We start from the raw sequence: 23,630 nt of genomic DNA, 5'->3' as shown, positions 1-23,630 counted from the left end.
TCCAAAATTTGGGGAGAAGTCAAAGTTTAACACTTCAAAACGAAGCCCAATACTATTAATAATAGTCCATATAAAAAGCCCATTAAATGCTCAAGAGACATGTCCAAAAAGAAAGAAACCTAAATATTCGACCATACGAGAATGAGAACATTATCTTGTCTCCATGACTTGTCTCACGTGTCTTAACCAATAAAATAGTCACACGTATGCGAAGAACGTCCTTTGACCCTATTTGCACTTACTCGAAACGGCAAACACTGCAAAGATTTGTTCTTTCTCTCTCTCTCTCCTCTCTACTCTCTCTCTCTCTCTCTCTCTCTCTCTCTCTCTCTCTGTGGTGCCGCCATGGATCTTCGTCGAAGCTCGATTTTGCTTTTGATCATTGCGTTGTTATCTCCCAGGGCACTATCAATGTATTTCGAGTTAAAGTCTGGGAGAACCAAATGTACTGGAGAGGAAATTCACGAAAACGCCATGTCCATTGGCAAATACGCCATCGTAAACCCTAACGAAGATCATCCTCTTCCTGCTTCTCACAAGATCATCGTCAAGGTATATCAAAATTTCAAATCAATCCCAACCTTTTGTTTAATTTAGCATCGAAGTTTTTTTTCCTATATTGTAGGTGCTGCCGCCAAAAGGGACGATATTGCACGAAGCCGATCATGTAGAGGCTGGTCAGTTTTCGTTTACAGCGTCTGAGACTGGGGATTACATTACGTGTATCACAGCCGTTGATTACAAGCCGGAGACGACGTTGACCATTGATTTTGATTGGAAGTCTGGTGTTCTCTCTAAGGAGTGGACCAATGTGGCTAAGAAGAGCCAAGTTTTAGTAAGTGGCCTTTATAGTTTCGGTTTTTAAAGGTTCTTTTAGTGTGTGTTTGGTTTATTGAAATTTGAGCATCTATGCCATGTTTCATGCTCAAGATCCAAAAGCTACAAGCCTACAACTAACTAGTTTAGAGCTTCGTCTGGTTTTGAATGTGGAAATGAAAGAAGATATTCTAGAATGCTTGTAGTTTTTTAAGGTTTCTGTATTGACCTAGTTGTTGTTCAATCTTTAATTTAATGTTGTTTCTGTAGATGATGGAGTATGAGGTCAAGAACTTAATGGACACTGTTAATTCCATCCATGAGGAGATGTATCATCTTCGTGAAAGGTAAATTAGGCAAATGAAAGAACACTCATTTTTTGGCCTTTGTTTTTTTTGTTGGGTCTTAAGAGAGAGATGATGAGCTTAATATACTTGTTATTGTGTTTTGGTTTGGTGGTATCTTACCAGGGAAGAAGAAATGCAAGAGCTAAATAAATCCACAAACTCGAAGATGGCGTGGTTAACTGTCGTGTCGCTTGGGGTTTGTTTATCGGTGGCTGGTCTACAATTATGGCACTTGAAAATATTCTTCGAGAAAAAGAAACTCATCTGAGTGGTAGACATGCACATACATACATACTCATTTGCTCATGTCTATGATTGTACTGTAGTCAAACTTAACGACCATTAGAGATTTCATTTAAATTAAGGATTCATTTTTAAGGCAAAGAAAACAACATTTTGTGATCATTTTTGAGATTTGTGTTGGTACGAAGTGCATAAGCCCCCAATTATCTGGTTCATGTCTTCCTGTCAAATTTTTGTTATATATAATATAGTTAGGTGACGGAACTAAATTAAGATGAAGATCGGCTGCTGCGTGGCCTTCCTTTAGATATCAAGCAGGAGAGGTAAAAGCAGCTTTGGTTCCTATCAAACACTGGAAAATTCTTTTGAAAAACTTTATTTCAAACAGAGAAGCTCTTCTAATCGCAAAAAGTGTTATAATGAATGGCAGGTTAAACTTGCATGTTGCTACGGATCACCCGCTTTGGCTGCATCACGTCTTTATGGAAGAAAAAAGTTATCTCCCTGTTTGATCTCGTCTCGACTTTTTTTGGTTGTATATTTAACTATACCCTTTTTTGTAAAGGCCCTATAAGTATGATGCGAAGCTTGCGGCATCTCTTTCGCCATGTGCCATCGCTAGAGCCTCAGAGGAAACACTGGGAGTTTTTAGTAACTCCGGCCTTGAAGCATCAGTACTAGCGGGCTTTTCTTTTCTGCGTCCATAAGTAGGTAGAGTGGTTCTAAGGAAGTAGAAAGTGAATGTGGTGTGTCAGTTGATCAAAAAAAACATTAAGATGAAGATCATTTTTTTTTTTTTGTCACCGGAAATATATTGATAAGCTTGTTTTCAACAAAATAAGTAGGATACAAATGCCCAAAAAAGGGAAACTAAAGCCGGCGGATGACATAATGTCTCTGGAGTCAAACAGCCAAAGGAAGACGAGATTTCCCCGGAAACTAAGCCCCATATAAAGGAACCAATAAAACTAGAATTACAACGTAGAACTTTTAAACTCAAATCGAAAGAGCACATAACCTTACACCAAGAACAAAAGCAAAGCGACTTTAAACCGAAACGAGATAGATACCAAGAAAGCAAAGCAACCTCTTCTTTACAGAAACCAGTAAATGAGATTTATCAAAGATGCCCCAGGCCAAACAAATGATAACATCTACCTCCTCCTATCATAATGGGAGCCAATCTCTCCAAACCAAGACCTCAAAACCCGACAAGCAAGTCCCATAATTGGAGAACAACTACGCTTGACTTTCGGATACGACGACAGCGACATCAGCACCAATGAACGCCTAGATAAGAAGCCTTCCAAAAAGCTAGCAGACCTAAACAGGACTCGAAAGCAGAGACAAGGAGGGAAGTCTAACCCCACGATTCATACCATTCTCAAAAGCGAGAACGACAACACGAGCCGATTAACACCCATAACGACCCACCGCAACCAACACTAAGCAGAGAGACTACCTGCAACTAAGGAAACTATACCCGAATTCAGAACACTCAAACCTTTCTCTTGGAAAGGGAACAAGCCTAAAAGGAACCGATGGCTAATTCAAAGGGATAAGGAGATCGCGGAAATACAAAGGCTGGACTAACTAGAGCCCAAATCCAACCTTCATCGGCAGCATAGAAGCGACTACAAACACTGGAGCGGGAACAGATCTAGGTGTGGGAGCAAAAATGGCGACAATTCAAGACTTACACCATAGATCTAACAGGTCCAACCTCCATCCTCTACACGAGAGCCACCCAAACAAGAACCTGACCACTCGACCGCTTCCACAAAAACTCTGAACCACTACTTGAAGAAGAACTACGGATTCCCAATCGAAAGCCAAAAGGACTGCAAACCAAAGCAAAGCTAAAGAGAAACTAAGATACCTTCTCACGGCAGCGGCGAGAAGCGCCGGCCATCGGAGAGGGAAAATGTAGATCTGAAGTCTGTTGACGATTAGGACGAACTCTTTCGTCGGGAGAAAAAAAAAATAGTATGGTTTTTCTCTTTTTTTTTTCTATTGGCGGACTTCTTTGTGTAAGATGAAGATCATATATATGATTATTAATAGTTTAAAAACATTTAGAACGTTGAAAAGTAAGAACAAGGTATATTTTTGTGGTGTGAAAGCACTTTTTACGCAAGTGTGAAACCATAATATTTTTCCCGTAGGAGGGACCCCTCTTGATATGATTTTAATCGAAAGAAAGTACTACGACCATAAAGGCATCATTAATGGAAGAACTTTTTTTTTGTGTTCTTACATTAAATATATAGTGAAAATAATGTTAGATCAGTTGTTAAGATTATAGGTAAAAAAAATGGGAGAACTAATTATGGTGTTTTTAGAATAAAGATATAGTAAAATAATATTCATAAACATTTTACAAATTATAAAAACTTATAAAATAACATTTAAATTGCTTACTTATATAAAAGCAATTGTATACTTATAAATTAATATAATATTCATAAACATTTTACAAATTATAAAAATTTATAAATTAACATTTAAATTGCATACTTATATAAAAGCAATTATATACTTATAAATTAATATAATATTCTTAAACATATTACAATTATAAAAACTTATAAATTAACATTTAAATTGCTTACTTATACAAAAGCAATTGTATACTTATAAATTAATATAATATTCTTAAACATATTACAATTATAAAAACTTATAAATTAACATTTAAATTGCTTACTTATACAAAAGCAATTGTATAGTTATAAATTAATATAATATTCTTAAACATATTACAATTATAAAAACTTATAAATTAACATTTAAATTGCATACTTATATAAAAGCAATTATATACTTATAAATTAATATAATATTCTTAAACATATTACAATTATAAAAACTTATAAATTAACATTTAAATTGCATACTTATATAAAAGCAATTATATACTTATAAATTAATATAATATTCTTAAACATATACAATTATAAAAACTTATAAATTAACATTTAAATTGCATACTTATATAAATAAAATATTTTCTTTTTTTCCAAAAAATCTCGTCCAATCACATGAAGCCACGTCAAATAAGAACTAGGCTTAAATCAGTTCTACATAAAGAACTAAAAAAAAGTATTCTAAGCGACTATTCATTATTTTTATAATTTTTTTGGGCTTAGAACACCCTTAGTGTTCTCCCATTAATAATGGCCTAATAAACTAACAATATAGTGAGACAAAAAAAAATAAGAGAAAAAATAAAGCGATTTTTTTTGGTGAACGCCTCTCTGATTATCGTCTTCGTGTCTCTTCGTATCGGAGAGCGGTTGTCGTCGGTTTCCGATGGTTTTTTCAAGGTTCAATAATGGTAAAACAGTTATTGATTCCATAATTACCTTCTACCCACACCATTTAAACCCTGTGTATGTCTCTGTCTCCATCGGGTTGTTCAGAGTGAAATTTTTTTTCCTTTGTTCATATTGATCATGTCTGAGATGATTTGGAGACAAATGCAAGAAATTGATTTGGGAATTAATGATTCGGTCGTCACTCTCCCCGCCGCCCTTTGTGCGGAAGCATTGAGTGAAACTCGTTTTAGCCTTCTCGCTAAACCAATCAATCCTCGTAAGCAAAACCTGCGTGCTATGCTCAATGTCCTACCGCGTCTTTGGGGAGTAGGAGAAGAAGTTATTGGGCGTATCCTGAAAAATAAGAGAATCCAATTCTTATTTCAATCTGAGGAAGCTATGAATGCCGTTCTTCGCCGCGGCCCATGGTCTTTTAATGAATGGATGTGTGTGCTACAAAAATAGAATCCAGCCAACCCTGCTGAAGAAATTAAGAACATCCCGTTCTGGGTCTAGATCAGAGGCATCCCGCATCACTTCCTCACTTACCGGATGGTCACATTTATTGGTGAAAACCTGGGCAATTTCACGGAAACGGACTTTGGGGGTGATGTTGCTGTTTTGGTGGATTATGTTCGGATCCGTCTCCTATGGAACATTGATACCCCTCTGCTCTTTCAGAGAACTTTTCAATTTGGAGAAACATCCTGTGTTTTGAAATTTCGTTATGAAAAGCTACGAAATTTCTGTTCTCTTTGTGGTTTACTCACTCACGACTCTTCGAAGTGTCCTTCGCGTGAACCAGATGAACCACCACCAGGAGATGATGAGGATGGCCCTGACTACAATCATGAGTTCCCAAGTCCTACTGATGGGACAACACCGGTGCAATAGTAAAGGCCCTGAAACGCCTACTACGTCCAAAAAGCGAAAGATGGAACAAGGATCTCCCTCTGATAACAATGGACCCGTTCCATTGCTCTGCTGTGAGATGAAACAGGCGCATTCTTCAGAGGATACTCTGAAAAGTGTACACACACGTCAAAAGAGAGAGTCTGAAGTGCTGGAAGTACGTAACTGGTTTGTCATGCACCCGACTCCAACCACACCGATGCACATGAGGAATTCTGATGCAACAAACCCCAACCCGATTCGAGAGGGCACGGTGGGCCAGAAGCCACCAGAGTCGCCATGAATACAGCCTTTTGGAACTGCCGAGGATTGAAAGGGAACCTAGCAGTTCGACGCCTCGAGGGAATCAAGACAACTTATTCCCCGGACTTACTCTTTCTGATCGAGACAAAGAATCCAGATGATGTGGTACGTGATGCTGCAGCGGAGTTAGGCTATGATTATGTTAAATGTGTATCTCCATTGGGTATTGGGGGGGCTTGGCTTTGCTATGGAAGAAAATTGTTTTTGTAACTATCTATGAACTTGACGCACGTCTCATTGATTGTAAGATTGCTAATAAAGATGTGTGTTTCCATTTCTCCTGTGTTTATGGCCATCCTATTCGTAAACTGAGACATATCCTTTGGGAAAGTCTTCAACGAATTGCAATTAAACGTAATGGTCCCTGGTTGATGTGTGGTGACTTCAACGAAATCTTATATCCAAATGAAAAATGGGGTGGTCAAGTCATAGAAAATTGGAGCTTTACGGATTTTAGAAACATGGTTGATGTTTGCAAGGTTCAAGATCTCCCTTTCAAAAGCAATAACATGACTTGGTTAAGGAAACAACGTCATTAAAATGTAGAAAGCTGGTTACATAGAGCTATGGCTAACGATGAATGGAGAGCTCTGTTTCCAGCATCGGAGGTTGAATATCTAGAGATAATAGAATCTGATCATCGACCTGCAATTATTAAAATCAGCCGTACAACCGATAAAGGTATCAAACCTTTCCAGTTTGATACAAGGCTCTGTAAACAACCTGAATTCGAAGTTGTAATCAGTTCATCTTGGCACAAGGAGGAACTAGGACCATGCCCTACTATTTTTGACAGAATCAAAGGATGTAGACGTGATATAGCTCTCTGGATGCGTCAACATCTCACCAACTCTGCTATCCGTATCAAGGAACTAATAAAGGATATCGATCTTGCTCATACGGACATCAACATCTCTAAGTCACAGATTCAGTCACTACAACGTGACTTACTCATGGCTTACCAAAGATGAAGAAACATATTGGCACCTTAAAAGTCGATGTCAATGGATGACTGAAGGTGACCGCAATACAAGTTTCTTTCATGCCTCTGTGAAAAATAGGATTGCTCGAAATTGTCTCCTCTCAATTAAGGATAATCACGGGGCTGATATCTTCGGAAACCAGAATATAACATTCGAAGCTGAACGATATTTCAGTGAGATTTTCTCGAGTCCTGGCCAGACGGATATGCAGAATGCGTTGTGCTGCCTAGACAGGGTAGTTACGAGTGACATGAACGATAGTTTGGTACGGGATATCACGACATAGGAAATTAATACTGCTCTGTTTTCTATTGGCCCAACGAGAGCCCCGGGCCCTGATGGATTCAATGCGGCTTTTTATCAAAGGTATTGGGATATTGTTGGACCAGCTATTGTTACAGAGGTGAAAAAGTGTTTTGAAACAAGTGAAATTCAACAAGAATGCAACCACACAAACCTGTGTTTGATTCCAAAGGGCACCAACCCTCAAACCATGAAGGATTTCAGGCCAAGTAGTTTATGCAATGTCCTGTACAAGATAATATCAAAAATATTGGTCATGAGACTAAAGAAGATACTCTCATCAGTGGTTTCGGAGCACCATGCAACTTTTATACCAGACCAGCAAATAACAAATAATGTTATGATTGCACATGAAGTAGTGCATTCTTTACGTGTAAGGAAACAATGTGCAAACTCCTACATAACTGTTAAGACAGATATTAGTAAAGCATATGACCGTATCAGCTGGGATTTCTTAAAAGTAATTCTGATAAAGAAGGGATTTAATGGTCGTTGGATCACTTAGATCATGGCATGTGTACGTGAGTCCCTATGATCGTTGTTTTCTGCTTCCATATGATCAGTTTTTTTTTTTAAATGAATGTAAAAGTTTTCATACAAATTTTTTTTTTTACAACAAGCGCTTCAGTTTTAAAATTAAATGTTTTTGATTTCTAGCATACGGCCTTAAATTCTAGTAGAAAACGACAACCACAATAAAAAAAAAAATTATTAACGATCCTACATTAACCATAAAAATCCAAGGAGTATATATTCAGAAAACATATTTAATTATATCTTTCAAATGTAAATAAAAAAAATTACAACACTTAGTCATATTATGTTAAGATTAAAAAAGTTCTAGATTTGAAAGATTATTTTTACGTATTCAAAACATAATACATCTTATCGAGAAATTTAGTTGATTAGTTTCTATCTCGAGTCTGCGATATTACATATTATCATTTATAAGCAGTAAACGCCCTAGTTTTTCTACAGCCATATTAACCTAATAAAAATTCCTTAAGTCTACAGCCAAGTTAAGAGATTTCAAAATAGAGTTTTAATTGGTCGTGTTCTTTTAATTGGGAAAGTCTTTTTTATTATTTAATGATGAAAAGCTAAATTAACAAAAGTAACCACCAGCTAACACTCTGAGTTTGAAACTTACGTGGATCCACGTCCCTTTATTTATTTGTTATTTTTTTTTTTTTTACTTTTAACTAGCTTACTAGGTTAATTTTATAAATAGTCCACTATGTTATTCTTAATTATTAATTATTGACATTTTAATATATTTTAAATTTTAATTATCAGAGAAATTCATATCTATTTTTGTTAGTTTAATTTTTTATTTAGAAAATAAAGTTTGGTAGACATTCCGGTCCGGGTTTGAGACTTTGAGATTTTGATTTTTGGGGTTTAAAGTATGACTGAAAGGTGCTCTGAAACAGATAACTTCAAGGAATGCTTCAAAGTCTTACATGAAAATGGTTGATAATTCGTATCTCGGAAGCTCTGATGAGGTGAGCTTGACTAAGTTTAGTAACTCCATTGATTCCTCTGTCTTCGATCCTTGTATTGATCATACCTTCTCTTATATCCGCAGCTTGTGAAACTCATACAACGTGTTGAAGCTACATTCATAAAGCATTTTGCAAATGGTAATAGGAGAAAAGGAATGAACTTCTTACGACCTCAAATGAAACGAGAGAGACACCGAGTTACATTTTCCACTGGTACAATCATATATACACAGCACCATGCTCTGGTTTTGTCATTTTGTTTATTTTTGTGCTTACGAGGAAATTGGTTTCAGGTTTCTCTGCTGGATGTGTGTTTTCTCTTATCGTGGCTCTTGTCACGATCATACGCACACGGAAAGCCTCTTCCAATGATGCCTATGAAGACTACATGAATACTTTGTTCCCTCTTTATAGGTAAACCTTCATATCACTCTTCTCCTACAAATTTCATTTTGAGGTTAAACTTGTTGCTTAGACGCATCCGTTGTTCATGCATGCAGCTTGTTCGGGTTCATCGTGCTTCACATAACTATGTATGCGATTGATATATACTATTGGAAGCGTTATAGAGTAAATTATGCCTTTATATTTGGCTACAAGCAAGGAACTGAACTTGGTTACAGACAAGTTCTGTTTCTAGGATTCACCATTGGAACGTTTGCGTTGCTTTGTGTTCTTGGAAATCTTGATATGCAAGTAAACTCCAAAACCAAAAATTACAAAGAATTAACTGAACTTCTTCCTCTTTTCCTTTTTGTTGTAAGTCCGTAAATCCAAATATTTTGTTCTTTTTTTTATGCAAGCTCAGCTATATGATGATCCTAGCTCTATATGATGTTTGTTTTAGGCTCTGTTTGTAGTTTTGATCTTGCCATTTCATTTTCTCTACCGCTCGAGTCGGTTCTTCTTCCTCACATGTCTGTTTCACTGCCTTGCTGCTCCTCTTTACAAGGTAAAAGACATAAATCTAACGGCTTATATATCAATGTTGATAATCATATATATGGTTTACTAATGCTTTCTCAATGCAGGTAACGTTACCTGATTACTTTTTAGGAGATCAGTTAACTAGCCAAGTACAAGCTCTTCGAAGCATCAACTTCTACATATGCTACTACGGTTGGGAAGACTTCACAAAAAGAAAAAGCACCTGCGAAGCCTCAAACATCTACAGCTATTCCTTATACATTGTTGCAGTAATCCCATATCTTTCCCGCCTCCTTCAAGTACGTACAAAATAGTTTCTTCAAAAGAAACAACATGTCTAGAGCAATTTTAATAATACCATCTCTGTTCTCCTTCAATTGGTGCAGTGCATGCGGCGTATGATTGAGGAAAGAAGCGTTGATCAAGGATACAACGGAGTCAAGTACTTGTTTACAATAATAGCTGTTATTCTAAGAACAGCTTATGGTTTTGAAGAAAAAAACTGGAAGGATCCTCTATTGAAGAATCCTACATTACATTTCAAACTCAGAGTGTTAGCTGTTGGTTCCTCAGTTCTTGCTGCTGTTTTCTGTACATACTGGGACTTTGTTCATGATTGGGGACTTCTGAACAAAACATCTAAAAACCGATGGCTTCGGGATAAACTTCTCATCCCACAGAAAAAAGTATACTTCATCGCAATGGTAAGCGCATATAAAACATCTTCGGTTATATAATCTCCAAAGCATAGAGAACAAAAAAAACTGAATTCTTGAAAACTCAACTGTAGATCTTGAACGTTGTGTTGAGATTCGCGTGGTTGCAAACGGTACTGAATTTCGAATTCGAGTTCATGCATAAGCAGACGACGCTTGCAGTTATGGCTTCTCTTGAGATTATTCGCCGTGGGATGTGGAATTTCTTCAGGTCTACTTACTATACACATTGTTACTTTGGTTTCTTCTTCACCTTCTTTTTTGTATGATGGTTTTTTTGAAAGTTTAGTTTTTTTTAACAGGGTAGAAAATGAGCATTTGAATAATGTGGGGAAGTTCCGAGCTTTCAAGTCAGTTCCACTACCGTTCAACTAGGATAAAGACGATGAAAAAGACGACTAAATACTTTCTTATACATAGTCAATATAAAATTGAAGTTTGTATCAAACTATACAAAACCAACGAAAATGTGAACACGTTTTACTAACAAAACAATGCAGTTCATAATACCGATTTTAATTGTGGTAAGTAGACATTTTGTGGTATCTTATATAATATGAGAAGGTTTTTTCTAACTTTTGCTAATATTTTGACATATGGTATTCTCTTTTGATGACACATGTCATCTTTTATTTTAACTTTGTTTCTTTTATTGTAAACATTTTCCATTTTCTCATTTTTTTCTTGCATTAGTTAACAAATTTAATGAAACAATAAACCACCCAATTAATACTATAATTTAAGACAGGCAAACACACTACTCCACTAACTTTTGTCAACTGTATAAGTCAAAATTATTTAATGACTATACAATACAAATTAAGACACATAAATTAGAGAGGAGTAAATTACCAACAATATGGAACAAAAAATTGGTATATACAAATTAAATTTTGATTATAACTAACAGATATTTCAGTGTATCAATGACTCTGATTTCAAACATTAAGTATAAGTCTACTTACGTCTTCGACTCATATTGGTGTTTCACCTTTCATTTTTTAGTTTAGTGAATCATTCAAATTGTTAAATATTCTTAAGATGGCTCAATTCATATGTTCCTTTTTTGTTTTCCTGTTTTTTCTTTGATCCAAATAAAATTGATTTTTTTCTCACATCACAAGTTGAAGCAGATTCTATCGTGGAACATGACTAATACCTAACATGATGCGGTTGAACTAAAGAGGAGGATTGAGAGACATCTAATGCACTTTAAACGATTGAATATATATGAAAAAAGGAGTGACCATGGGAAATAGAGTCAGTTGCAAGACCAAGCAAGGACCAAGGAAAAAACTGGTAGGGGCATAAATTTGTTTATAAGATTCATAAAGAAGAAAACCATAGGCAAGTGTTTTGAATAATCTCTAAGAATGGTGGAGAGATAATGACAGGTGAGTTTTTTTGAGTACTCGAAATAATTCTTCATGACATCTGTTTTTGGATGTATAAACTACATAAACTGTGTAGATTCTCATTACACGAATGAAATTACAGATCTTTTGAATCTATATATTTCTTTTTTATATAATACATGTTTGCTTAATAAAATAGATAGTTAAAAAAGGAAACAGAGCCATATGCAATTAACCATATATTGCCACTTCTTATAATTTGATAAGATATACTTCTATATTAACTATCCAAAAAAATAAAATAAAAAACCATTTAGGATATTTTTCATATATGTCATGATAAACTATATCAAATGTAGTAATCACTTCACAAAAATATTGAAAGACTGATCAACTTTTTTAAAAAAAAAACCTTTACAACATAGTTTTACAACCGAACCACCAATTTTTATGCTACTGCACTCTCTTATACCATCTCCAATGGTTATCCTGATTTTTTTTTCTATAATAGATGTGAGTTTGACTCCAATTCATCTCTATTCTCACATCTAAAATAGAAATTGCTATATTTTATTACAGAGAAAAAATAAGGATGGGTGGGAGATGCTCTTAACCATTATCTTTTTATTAGGCCTACTTTTATTACTTCTAAATGTGTTATCACCTCTTCAATGCTATTTATTCTTTCTTACTTTTTTTCTGAAACTGTTTTTAGTCTTCAACAGGGGATCCTATGTATTTGGTCATGAGGTTATCGTTATCTAACATTACAATTCAAAAAAAAATGAAAGAATAAGACATTTGAGTAGAGTTATCAAAGAAACATATCCTTCTCTCCATAGTGTCATATTTGGTTTACTTAAAGTGATTACAAGTAATAATTTTTAAGTTTATTTAGAGTTTGACATGATTTTTTATAACATCCATTTTTGGATGAAAACACTAACTGAAGTGGCTAAGATCTTGTCAGATGAATGAAATTTTAGATTTTTTGAACTTATATCTTTTTCTAACATTAAATTTTGATTTAAACTTTTGTATAATTTTAATGCTTCATGAAATAAATGGTTAAAAAAATCAGATTCCACATCATCTTTCCAAATAATGAAATTAGAGATATATTGAATCCATTTTTTTGCTTTAGATTCATTTTGGATGCATATGCATAACCTTCTCTATACAAATAACCATATTTGTGCAACCAAATTTGGTCATTTCTTATGCATTTGATAAAATATATATTTTAAATAATCATGTAAAAATAAGAAAAGAAGGGAAATATTAAACTTTAATATATTGTATCATTAAATTAAATAGGTAAAAATATGGAGTAAAGTGTGTTTTGATTACATTGACTAGATTATATAAATAAGCATCTTTGCATATTTTAATCTTTGATATTAAATTATAAGTTGTTTTTTTTTCCTTATTTTTAAGAGAATCCACTCTGTAAATTTTAACTTTATGTTAGAGAATTCATTTAGGATTCTCAACAAACATTGCTACAATCTACCCCTTTAAGATTTTAAATGAACTCTCTCTTTTTTTCCTTTTAATTACCCTAAATTTTTTGGAACATTGCTACATTGACAGCAAAAATATTATCACTAAAAAAACCTAGAAATGAGGTTGTCAAAGATAAAAGTCACAAATCAATTTAGTAAAACATTATTTTTTATCTATACCATGAGAAACTATATTCAACAAGTAGTACTCACCTCACAACCATTTCATTGTTAAATTTAGAATTAGTGCTCTATCAACAATTAGTTAAATGATGTTTCTGTAAATAACATATATAATTTTAACGAGATAAAATGTTGTGTTCAGAATATTTTACAAACTAATAATCTAAACTATTATTGTAAATTATTTGAAATATAAAAATAATTAACAATAATTGTATTACAGATGTATATTATTTGAATTTATATATATACACTACACCAACTAAATTTTATAAATCATAAATTATATTACAATTACCAAAATAAAAAATTATTAAAAAAATCCATGCATCGCATCGGCAACTTTCTAGTATTCCAATATGCTCAAATCACTACTATCCTCGGCTTTGGATAGATAAGGCGGCATTAAAAAAGACGTGCATGTGACCATTGGCAAGTCTTATCTCTTTTGGAACGGTGGTCAACACAAATTTCAAGCTATACCTTTAGAAAAGAAAAATCCCTTATATATTACGTGAGTATCATAAGACAATTGAAAAAAAAATGTAAAATATTACTTCTTCATTATATTATAATTTGTTTTTCATTAATTAGATCAAAACTTCGATGTTAAATATTACTTTCATTACAATACTACATTTAAAAAAAAATTTAAAAATATCCTAAACCAAATTACACTTTTTAAAAATACCTAATAATATATTTAAAACAATGAAAAAATGGTCTTTTAGATAATAACATCTTTTAAAAAGTAAACCTAATATCACTTTCTAAAGGTACATAAACCTAATAACAATACCTAAACAACAAAAACTTTAAGCCCCATTACAAAAAATTATAAGCGTTTATCAACTGTTTTTGCTTTAGATGGTTTATAGAGTGCCTTAAATTTTGATTCAAGTCTTTCAAGATGACATTAATTATAGACAGCAAAAACGTTTAACACTTAATACATTGCACATAGACATTTTCTCCCACTATTACGGAACCAAAACATGTTTTAAGTTCTGAAAACCGATGTTTTCGAGTTCATTTGACATTGGTACATTTTTTATTCGCATATGACTTGATATAGTTATTTTCCACAATATATACTCTCATTTCATTTAATTTTCTATTAATTTTACAAGTAGTTTCCTAATTTAGCTAATTGACTCAAGTACACTAAAATATTTTCAATCAATGTAAGGTCAAATTCATAAAAATTGACACATTCATTCTATAAATATATCACATTCACACTGATGAAGGTTCTTCACAAATTAACAAATACTATTCGAAAGAAAAAAAAAACAGAGGAACAAAAAATGGTATTCGGAAAAGAATTTTCATCACAGATGGTATCAGAGTGGCAACAAGCTTACGTGGATTACAAGTATCTCAAAACCCTTGTCAAAGATATCAACCGTTTCAAACGCAAATCCAATCGTCACGGCGGTGGTGGTGGTTGCCGTCAGATGAGCCCTTCTTCAACTGTGGTGGAGATTAACGATGGAACAACGACGCCGCCGATTCAGGTGAATTCTACAGCGAGTCAACGGTACGAGACAACGTTTTTGATGACGGCGGACAAAGGAGGAGAGTATGAGTTGGTGTTTTTCCGGCGACTAGACGACGAATTCAACAAAGTTGAGAAATTCTATAGAGAGAAAGTGGAGGAGGTGGTGAAAGAAGCCGCGGTGCTTAACAAACAGATGGATGATTTAATCTCGCTTCGGTGTAAGATGGAGGAGGAACGTACGGTGGAGATGGCTCGCTTGGCCTCGCATGTCGTGGTTTCTCAAGCGGTGATCGCCAAAAACACATCTAGTACGTAAGCGAAATATCAAATATTTAATGTTAATAAACCCATAAATTGATAATCTAAAACCCTAGATCTAAATATTATATATGAAATACTAATAAAAATATCATGAAGATTTAGTTTAACATTAAACCAAAATATATATATATATATATATATATATATATCACTAGTAAAAATAGAGCCTATAGCCATGAAATATTTCGTGGAGAAGGTCTCATTTTCGTGAAAAAGTCGTGTCTATACGATCGTGGACTAAAATATTTTGTGGCTTTTTCGTGACGTTATAGTTACGATTTTGACACGCGTATTTCATGACATTAATTGCCACAGAATAGTCAGGCAAATTTTTGTGGTCAGTTAGCCACGATTCAGTTCATATTTATTCAGTGACTAAGTAGACACGAAGCACTTGTGTCTAAACGATGGCTTTTTCTAACCACGAACCACCGTGACCTGGTGATTGTGATAAATTTAGAAATTGAAACCTACACCCCAAAATTCTATAATTTGAAACGTGAAATACAAATTCTAAAAATCTGAAACGTGAAATATAAAACCTTTAATACACTACCATAGATTTCCAAAGTTTTACAAAAAGATCCATGAGATTCCAAAAAACTTACAAAAGGTGATTAAGTATTACGAAAGATGCAATTATTTTGTGAAGCAAGCCTAAAATACAAGATACACAATAAAGTAAGAGACACACCGCTTATCTAAGTGCTTGTGAAGTAAAGTCACGAGTAGCACACCATTGTTCAAAGTCAGCTTGTTGATCTCGAGTCATAGGTGGAGTCGAGGTGGAGGCAGTGTTAGGCATTGCGGCATTCAGGACATTGGGATTAATAGGTGTATCAGTAGGATCAGAAGTTTGAGTATGATTAACATGTTGGAGGGTAGCAGAATTCACCCCAAGAGCCTGTAGAATCACATTTAGTGAAGCTCGTGTTGCAACCATCTCGTCCTTGAACTCACTCTTCAAGGCAATCATATCATCTTTGAGTGTCTTCATGTCAGTCTTGAGCGTTTCAACATTTGTGTTAACAGTTTCAGAGTTCTTACCCAAATCAGAGATACGCAAGTCCATGTCGAGGTTGCGTTGAAGAGAAGGTCTTAGAAGGATCAAAATCCCAGTATTAAACACTGCCTATTCCATAATTGCGTCATTTTCTTGACTTACCCCGCTGTGAATGGATATAAAACCAAATTAATATAAACCAACAATCAAAGACAAACATTCAGATCAAAAGTCAAAAACAACTAGTCACAACAAAAACTAAATTAAAACAATGAACATTCTCTTATAGATTGTGAATGAAAACGTACAGACATCATACACCTACAAAACATCATCCACATAATCCAAAAGTGAAAGTTATTTGAAGAGTACCTTGACTCCCAATAGAAGTTTTGCTACAATATTAAAAGAAGACATTAGTATTTGTGAGTAAGTGAACTTAGTTATGTAGATTAAAAAAAGTAGTATAAATTTACCACAAAAGATTGCCACCAGTTAGTTTTCCTCTCCTGAGGAACAAATTTCCAGCTTGACTTTGGTCCCATGTAGTTGCCTTGCCAAGTTATCCGGATTAACCCATGGACATAGGGGTCTATACCGAACCCAACAAAAAAAATTAAGAATCAGAGACAAAGAAGATTATACATTCATGATATACACATTAATAGAATTTTGCTAACTAATTACCATAAAGGCCATTGATTTTTCTTGGATGGAGGTGTGGTTGGGCATCTCTTGAGACAGTATGTAGTAGTGCCTCTTCGATTCTACGAGCGTAGTTGTTTGCGGCTGAAGATGTTGCGCTTGCAGATCCAATAGCTCCTGGAGGCATGGAAGGACCTGGAGGAATGGGAGAGCCCAAAGGTGAAGACCTTGCAGGCCTTCTCTATTGCATATCTGCAAACAAAGCAGAACATATACATTGAAAGGGGATCTGAAGAACAGACCCAAAAACCTAAACGTACGTTTATACATTGAAATAGGATTTGAAGGAACTCATATCGAGAAGAGAAGAAGAAGATTTATACGGTAGATTTAAATCGGAAGGCCGTGTGCGACGACGGTCGGAGGCTTTGCCTGACAGAGTTATCGCGATTCGAATTGAAGAAACCCTAAATGTTGCTGAAGTGTGTTTTGTTGAGTGAGAGATTTGAGAATGAGATTTTTTTTTTCTAAGTGTTAAGTTAGGAATGGAGGCAGAGATATCAGGACGATGGTTTTCTTGCTTTTAACCTAAACCGGAAAACCAAAATTAATTTTGATGTTAAAGTTACTCTATTTACCCGGGAACCCAAATATTTTTTTGGTGATTAATTTTTTGTGACCAAGGAAAACCTAAATAATCTGTTGTTTCGCTGATCCAATTCAACTTAAATAATTAGGTGTAAAACAATGAATAAATAAAATTATGCTGTAAGAAAATGGTATAGTTAAAGTTATAAAATTGATATTAAATTAAAACATGATAACATATTTGATCACATTTTTACTTTGTGGTTTTGACGCTGTAACATATTTTATTGTGGGTGTTTGGTCACTATTTTATCACATTTTTACTTTGTGGCTTTGTTATCATAAATTTAAAGTGACTATTTTGTGACTAGTTTAGTGACATCACTCATGTGACTGTGTCGTGACTATTTTTGCCACGGTTAGACCACGGCTTAGTCACGTTTTTACTGTTTTTTCATTTCTGTGACTTTATGTGACTATTTCGTCACTATTTAAAAAAAAAACCACGGAGTGACTGTGACGGAGAAGTGGCTATATGATATTTTTTTACTAGTGTATGAAGATCATCTCATGTAATCCTTACTATATAATATATCTTTTTTCCTTGTGATTTTTCATATATTCATTTTTGTTTCAAAATTTGACCCATAGAAAATCTTGTTCCCAATCTAATCAATGAAGATGAAATGAAATTGTTAATATATATATATATATATATATATATATATATTTTGGTTCAAGTTTGTCCACCTCTAAGAAAAAAAAACTAAATTACACTCTCTTTCTAGTTTGCCTTATATTCAAATGAACAGTTACAATACCAAATTTGAAATTTGACCTTTTGTGAAATTAGTTCACATGGGCGCTGTAGAGGAAGGAGGTTCCAGTCGATCTGGTCGATACGATGAAGATGACAATAAGAATACTGACGAAGAAGAAGATAACAATATATTCCTCACTCCGGTCAATGACTTTAGCAAGACGAAAGCTTCAAGGCCTGCTCCGATCGAGGTTTTAGATGACATTAAGATCAACAACACGAAAGAAACGCCTTGGTCCACTACTAAAGGCGTTCTCAAGGTGTTGAACCAGACGGAGCTTAAATTCAGCAGAGATAACCTAAGGAAAATCGAGGAGAAGCTAATATGCGCCTTTGTCGAGTTCCATAGGAAACTTTGGTATCTCAAGAGCTACAGGTGCGTATCTTTTTACACCTTCAATCTGAGATCAATTAGGTGATTTATATTTTTTAAATTAAATTCTTAGATTTGAATTATCAAAAAATATATGCAGCTTCTTGAATGTGTTGGCGCTTTCGAAGATGTTGACGAAATATGATAAGGTTAGATTGGTTAAAGAAAATATTATGATTACATGGTTTATTGTATGGGGTTTGTTTTCGTAACTGAAAATGTGTAGTTCTATACAGATAACTTCAAGGGATGCTGCTAAGTCTTACATGACAATGGTTGATAAATCTTGCCTTGGAAGCTCTGATGAGGTTAGCTTAGTTTTAATTTTGTAAATAATTTTATATAAAATATGTTAATTTAAAAGAAATATTATAAATAACACTATATGAGATTTGATGAAAACATTTTATCTTATAAAATTCAAGGGAGATAATATGCTAAGCTAGTGCATGATACTTGTTGAGTCAACTCCAAATTACTAGAATATACCTTATTAATTCTATCTTCTCTATTTATCCTAATATTGATCTTCTATTGCTCTTCCTTTGTCATAGGTTATGAGACTAATGGAGAATATTGAAGCTACATTCATAAATCATTTCACGAATGGTAACAGAACAAAAGGAATGAACATCTTGCGACCAAAACCTAAAAGAGAGAGACACCGACTAACATTTTCCACAGGTACAATTCTTACTCTCTTAGGTCATTTTCTCTCTTTCCTGCTATGCTTCTCAATTTTCTTACATGTTCTTTATGAGAAATGATGTTTCAGGATTCTTGGGTGGATGCATGTTTTCGCTCATAGTGGCTCTTGTTGCTATCATACGCATCCGAAACATTTTACAAGATGATGGTCAAAAACAATATATGAATACAATGTTCCCTCTTTATAGGTAACCCTTATGCTTCAGTCATTTGTTTCTTCCTTCGTATGTAGTTAACAGTAAAGTAAAAGTTTGACACAATTGAAAAGTTCTCTTTTCCCGTTTTCTTACACGTTGACACTATACTTTGGCTTATGTAATTACGAAATTCTATAAGCATTTCATTTTTATTTTCTTTCAAATTTGTTCTTGCAGCTTGTTCGGATTCATCGTGTTACACATGACTATGTATGCTGCTGATATTTATTTTTGGAGGCGGTATCGAGTAAATTATTCCTTCATATTTGGTTTCAAACAAGGAACTGAACTTGGCCACAAACAAGTTCTCTTTGTGGGATTCAGCATTGGTGCGCTTGCTCTTCTTTGTGTTCTTGCCAATCTTGACATGGAAACAGACCCCAAAACAAAAGATTACCAAGCATTAACCGAACTACTTCCCCTTTTCCTCCTCATTGTAAGCCCATAAATCCAAATTCAAACTACTTATAACGATTCCACAATAATCCATGGGATGTTAACTGCGTGATGTAAATTAGGCTATGTCCGTAGTTCTAATCTTACCATTCAACATTTTTTACCGATGGAGTCGCTTCTTCTTACTCACAAGCTTCTTTCACATCCTTGCTGCTCCTCTTTACAAGGTAAAAAATTAAAACTCAACAGAATTATCAATAAAAATTAAATATTTTAACAAATATATCACTATTGCTTTCTCCATGCAGGTGACATTACCCGATTTCTTCTTGGCAGATCAATTATGCAGCCAAGCGCAAACTCTTAGAAGTATTGAGTTTTACATATGTTACTACGGTTGGGGAGATTTTAAACAAAGAAAAAACACTTGTGGAGACTCACAAGTCTTCAGTACTTTTCTATTCATTGTTGCTGCTTTCCCATTTTTTTCTCGCTTCCTTCAGGTACACAAAATTGATCTCTATACTAATTCATTAATTATTTTGTTGTTCAAATAAAACTTTTCTGACATTTTTATAGTTGTGTAGTGTATGAGGCGGATGTTTGAAGAGAAAAACATAGAGCAAGGGTATAATGGTTTCAAGTACATTTTGATAGTAGTAGCTGTTTGCTTAGGGATGGCTTATGAAGTGGATGGCGAAAAAGATCGTCAGATTATTTGGAGATTGTTAGGTGGTATTACCTCGGCTATGGCAGTGGTTTTCTGTACATATTGGGACTTGGTTTACGATTGGGGACTTCTTAACCGAACATCCAAGAATCCATGGCTGCGCGATAATCTCCTCGTCCCATACAAGGAAGTGTACTTCATCGCAATGGTGAGTTTTAGAACATTATTAGGACCACCCAGCTTGGTATTGTCGGTATTGCGCCCAGTCCTGATATTTCATAAATCTGATATGACTATGGCGTTGACATTTAGATTGAAACCTAAATCAATCGCGGCTAACCTAATACATACATAGGAAAACCCCCTAGAGATTTTTAACTAAGGCCAATCCATTTTGGAATAGGTTACCAATATATAATATCCTGTAGTTAACCCCAATGACATGATCCCCATAGGCCATATGTAGTTATTTTGTAAAAATCCAATGGGAATGGAAACATATCAAATATGAAACCACGTAACCAGATAGATTACATGAATTTGATCATCATGTGACGAGAATTCCAATGTGAGTATGAAAAAATGTACAGTATGAAAATATGGTAAAAAAACTAAAAATGCATAATTTTTGTAGGGGTTAAAATCAAAATGCAAAATTTGTAGAGATCAAATTACAAAATTTAGAGAGGTCATATTATAATTTATAACTAAAATTATACCCAAAATGAATTTAGTGGGGTCAGGTGACCCCATAATCTTTTACTAGATCCGCCCCTATGCATTGTTAACTTTCAATTTTTCAAAAAACAAAAATTCAAGTGGAAGTAGTAACAACTGTTTTTTTTTTTTTTTTTAATGTTATCTATAGTGAAAAAAAAAAAACTGTTTTTTAAAATGCAGGTCATAAACGTGGTGCTGAGATTTGCGTGGATGCAAACGGTGTTAGATTTCAAATTTGAGTCCATGCACACACAAACAGTGGTCGCTGTCGTGGCAAGTCTTGAGATCATTCGTCGTGGAATTTGGAATTTCTTCAGGTAATTAAATCACTCTTGTCTTTTTTTTTTCTTTTTCTTTTTAATTTCACTATATTTCGAGAATTTTCAGTAGCGTTTTGACAAAATTAATCTTGGTTTGGTTTTGGTTCGGAATAAAAGGTTAGAGAACGAACATTTAAACAATGTTGGTAAGTACAGAGCTTTCAAGACAATTTCATTACCATTCAACTACGAAGTGGACCAGTAATTGTTTGTTGAATAGATCGTAGCCATCCTTGCTTGCCCTTAGGTAGTTAGGTGGTAAGCTAATCAATCTGCTGTAGTAGCTGATAATGATATTATCCCATACGAAAAGGACATTAGTCAATTTACGATCAAATCTAGATTAGTGACAAGTCTCACAAACTGGTCAACAAAATTCGACCATTATACATTTGTACTACTCGTGTTAATATTTATTATTTATATATATATATATATATATTTTTTTGAATCTAATGTTAAATTATATTCAAAGAAAAAATTACACTAATACAACGAGTGCAGCGTTAGCTGATAGGATAGAGCCGAAAATTAAAAGAGTGAAACAGAGTTTAGTGAGAAAAAGGACTAAGAACACGCTTGTAGCCACATTTGAAAAGCCTCATCGTACCGACGATCCCCCAGCCGTCCAATCGCCAGAAGCTGATCCCGAACTTGCCGGTCAATCCATCCAACCAAATATATAGCAGAATGTGGCGGATCACCATGTCTTCTGCCATTTCGTTCGCGCCAAATAGTATACACCACCACTTGAAAGACGTACCTGAGGAGGAAACCTTCAACGCGGGGAAGAGTGGAGAGTGATAGGTGAGCCATGACAGCAGACCAATCCGTAGAAAACTGAGCCTTAAACAGCCCCTTGGCGAGAGCCGACCACACCCCAGAGACAAAAGAACAAGAAAAAAACAGGTGAGCTCGCGTTTCTAACATGGAGTTGCAGAAGACACAAGTTCCTGCAGCAGTCCCACTCCACATAACCATTCGATCCCCTGTCGGAAGACGATCTTGGACAGCTAACCATACACAGAAAGAGAATTTTGGTGTGCCATGCGTAAACCAAACCCCCTTATGCCATGAGACCGTATTAGTCGTAGTTCGGATATGATTCCAAGTATCCTTAGTTGAGAATGACGTCTTAAACACATCACTCCGACCTCGCCATAGAACTCGATCATATGATTCCCGACGCAGGTCCCTTAGAGAAACCAGAGCCTGCTCCACCACATTTAGTTGGTCACCTCTATGGCGACGCCGGTGTCGACGTAATACCCACGCTTCAGCCAAGGAAAGCTGCTTACTTATCCCCAAAGCAATAACCCCACGATCCCCAAACACATCCATGAGTCTACCCAAATCCGCCCACCAATCATACCAAAAGGAGGTGCTTTGTCCATTCCCTACCTCAATCTTACAAAAGTTTTTCGCTATACCCCGATATTTGAGAAGCTTCTTCCAAATCCAAGAACCCACACTAGTATTCTCCTGCACCGACCAAAAGGATGCCCCCTTTAAAAAATTTGCCTTGACCCACTTAACCCATAGAGAGTCACCGTTAGACACCACTCGCCAAATCAACTTCAAACAGCTCACAATGTTTGCTTCATGAAGCGACCGGAGACCAAGCCCACCTTCAACTTTAGGCCTACACACTACTTCCCACGAGACCTTTGCTTTGTTGGGATTCATATCTGGACCCGACCAGAGAAAAGCCGCACACATGGAATCAATCTCCTTTAAACATCCCTTTGGTAAGCAAAACGCACCTAGCCAAAAATTACACACACTCCAAAGGACCGACGATATCAGATTGAAACGGCCTGCAAATGATAAATGGCGTGCTGTCCACGAACCAATACGCTGGCAAATTTGTTCAAGCAGAGGAGAATAATCAACGGTGGTAAGCTGCTTTGTGACCAGTGGCAGCCCCAAATAACGAACCGGCAATTGTCCCAC

General features: G+C 35.0%; 4 protein-coding genes and 2 pseudogenes across 4 annotated transcripts; 4 read left to right on the top strand and 2 right to left on the bottom strand.

Moving 5' to 3' along the window:
• Positions 1-157: 157 nt before the first annotated feature.
• On the top strand, positions 158-1,568 carry LOC104790092 (transmembrane emp24 domain-containing protein p24delta8). Its single transcript, XM_010515792.3, has 4 exons — positions 158-552; positions 626-835; positions 1,087-1,163; positions 1,287-1,568. Exons 1-4 carry the CDS (start codon positions 346-348, stop codon positions 1,429-1,431), a joined length of 639 nt encoding a protein of 212 aa, XP_010514094.1. The 5' UTR covers positions 158-345; the 3' UTR covers positions 1,432-1,568.
• An 831-nt stretch (positions 1,569-2,399) lies between these two features.
• Positions 2,400-2,830, bottom strand: LOC147942129 (uncharacterized; annotated as a pseudogene).
• A 1,790-nt stretch (positions 2,831-4,620) lies between these two features.
• LOC147942128 (uncharacterized protein At4g02000-like) lies at positions 4,621-6,212 on the top strand (annotated as a pseudogene).
• Positions 6,213-6,946: 734 nt separating this feature from the next.
• Positions 6,947-10,747, top strand: LOC104793855 (phosphate transporter PHO1 homolog 2-like). Its single transcript, XM_087455929.1, has 10 exons — positions 6,947-7,186; positions 8,658-8,729; positions 8,813-8,942; positions 9,023-9,143; positions 9,230-9,488; positions 9,577-9,681; positions 9,761-9,955; positions 10,043-10,360; positions 10,447-10,583; positions 10,675-10,747. Exons 1-10 carry the CDS (start codon positions 6,947-6,949, stop codon positions 10,745-10,747), a joined length of 1,650 nt encoding a protein of 549 aa, XP_087312055.1.
• A 3,933-nt stretch (positions 10,748-14,680) lies between these two features.
• Positions 14,681-22,128, top strand: LOC104790091 (phosphate transporter PHO1 homolog 6). The gene is made up of 12 exons (XM_010515791.3): positions 14,681-15,224; positions 18,327-18,669; positions 18,767-18,815; positions 18,903-18,974; positions 19,221-19,350; positions 19,442-19,562; positions 19,749-20,007; positions 20,090-20,194; positions 20,276-20,470; positions 20,555-20,845; positions 21,538-21,674; positions 21,795-22,128. The coding sequence occupies exons 1-12, from the start codon at positions 14,723-14,725 to the stop codon at positions 21,880-21,882; spliced, it is 2,292 nt and encodes a 763-aa protein (XP_010514093.1). The 5' UTR covers positions 14,681-14,722; the 3' UTR covers positions 21,883-22,128.
• On the bottom strand, positions 16,370-17,189 carry LOC109133402 (uncharacterized). The gene is made up of 4 exons (XM_087455487.1): positions 16,931-17,189; positions 16,717-16,844; positions 16,613-16,635; positions 16,370-16,406 (listed from the first exon to the last, which is right to left on the bottom strand). Exons 1-4 carry the CDS (start codon positions 17,070-17,072, stop codon positions 16,370-16,372), a joined length of 330 nt encoding a protein of 109 aa, XP_087311613.1. The 5' UTR covers positions 17,073-17,189.
• Positions 22,129-23,630: the final 1,502 nt, after the last annotated feature.

This window comes from Camelina sativa, chromosome 6, assembly GCF_030686135.1.
Source record: "Camelina sativa cultivar CO46 ecotype springtype chromosome 6, ASM3068613v1".
NCBI lineage: Eukaryota > Viridiplantae > Streptophyta > Magnoliopsida > Brassicales > Brassicaceae > Camelina > Camelina sativa.
Note: the sequence above shows the minus strand (reverse complement) of the source record. Positions and strands in the feature narration are given on the sequence as shown.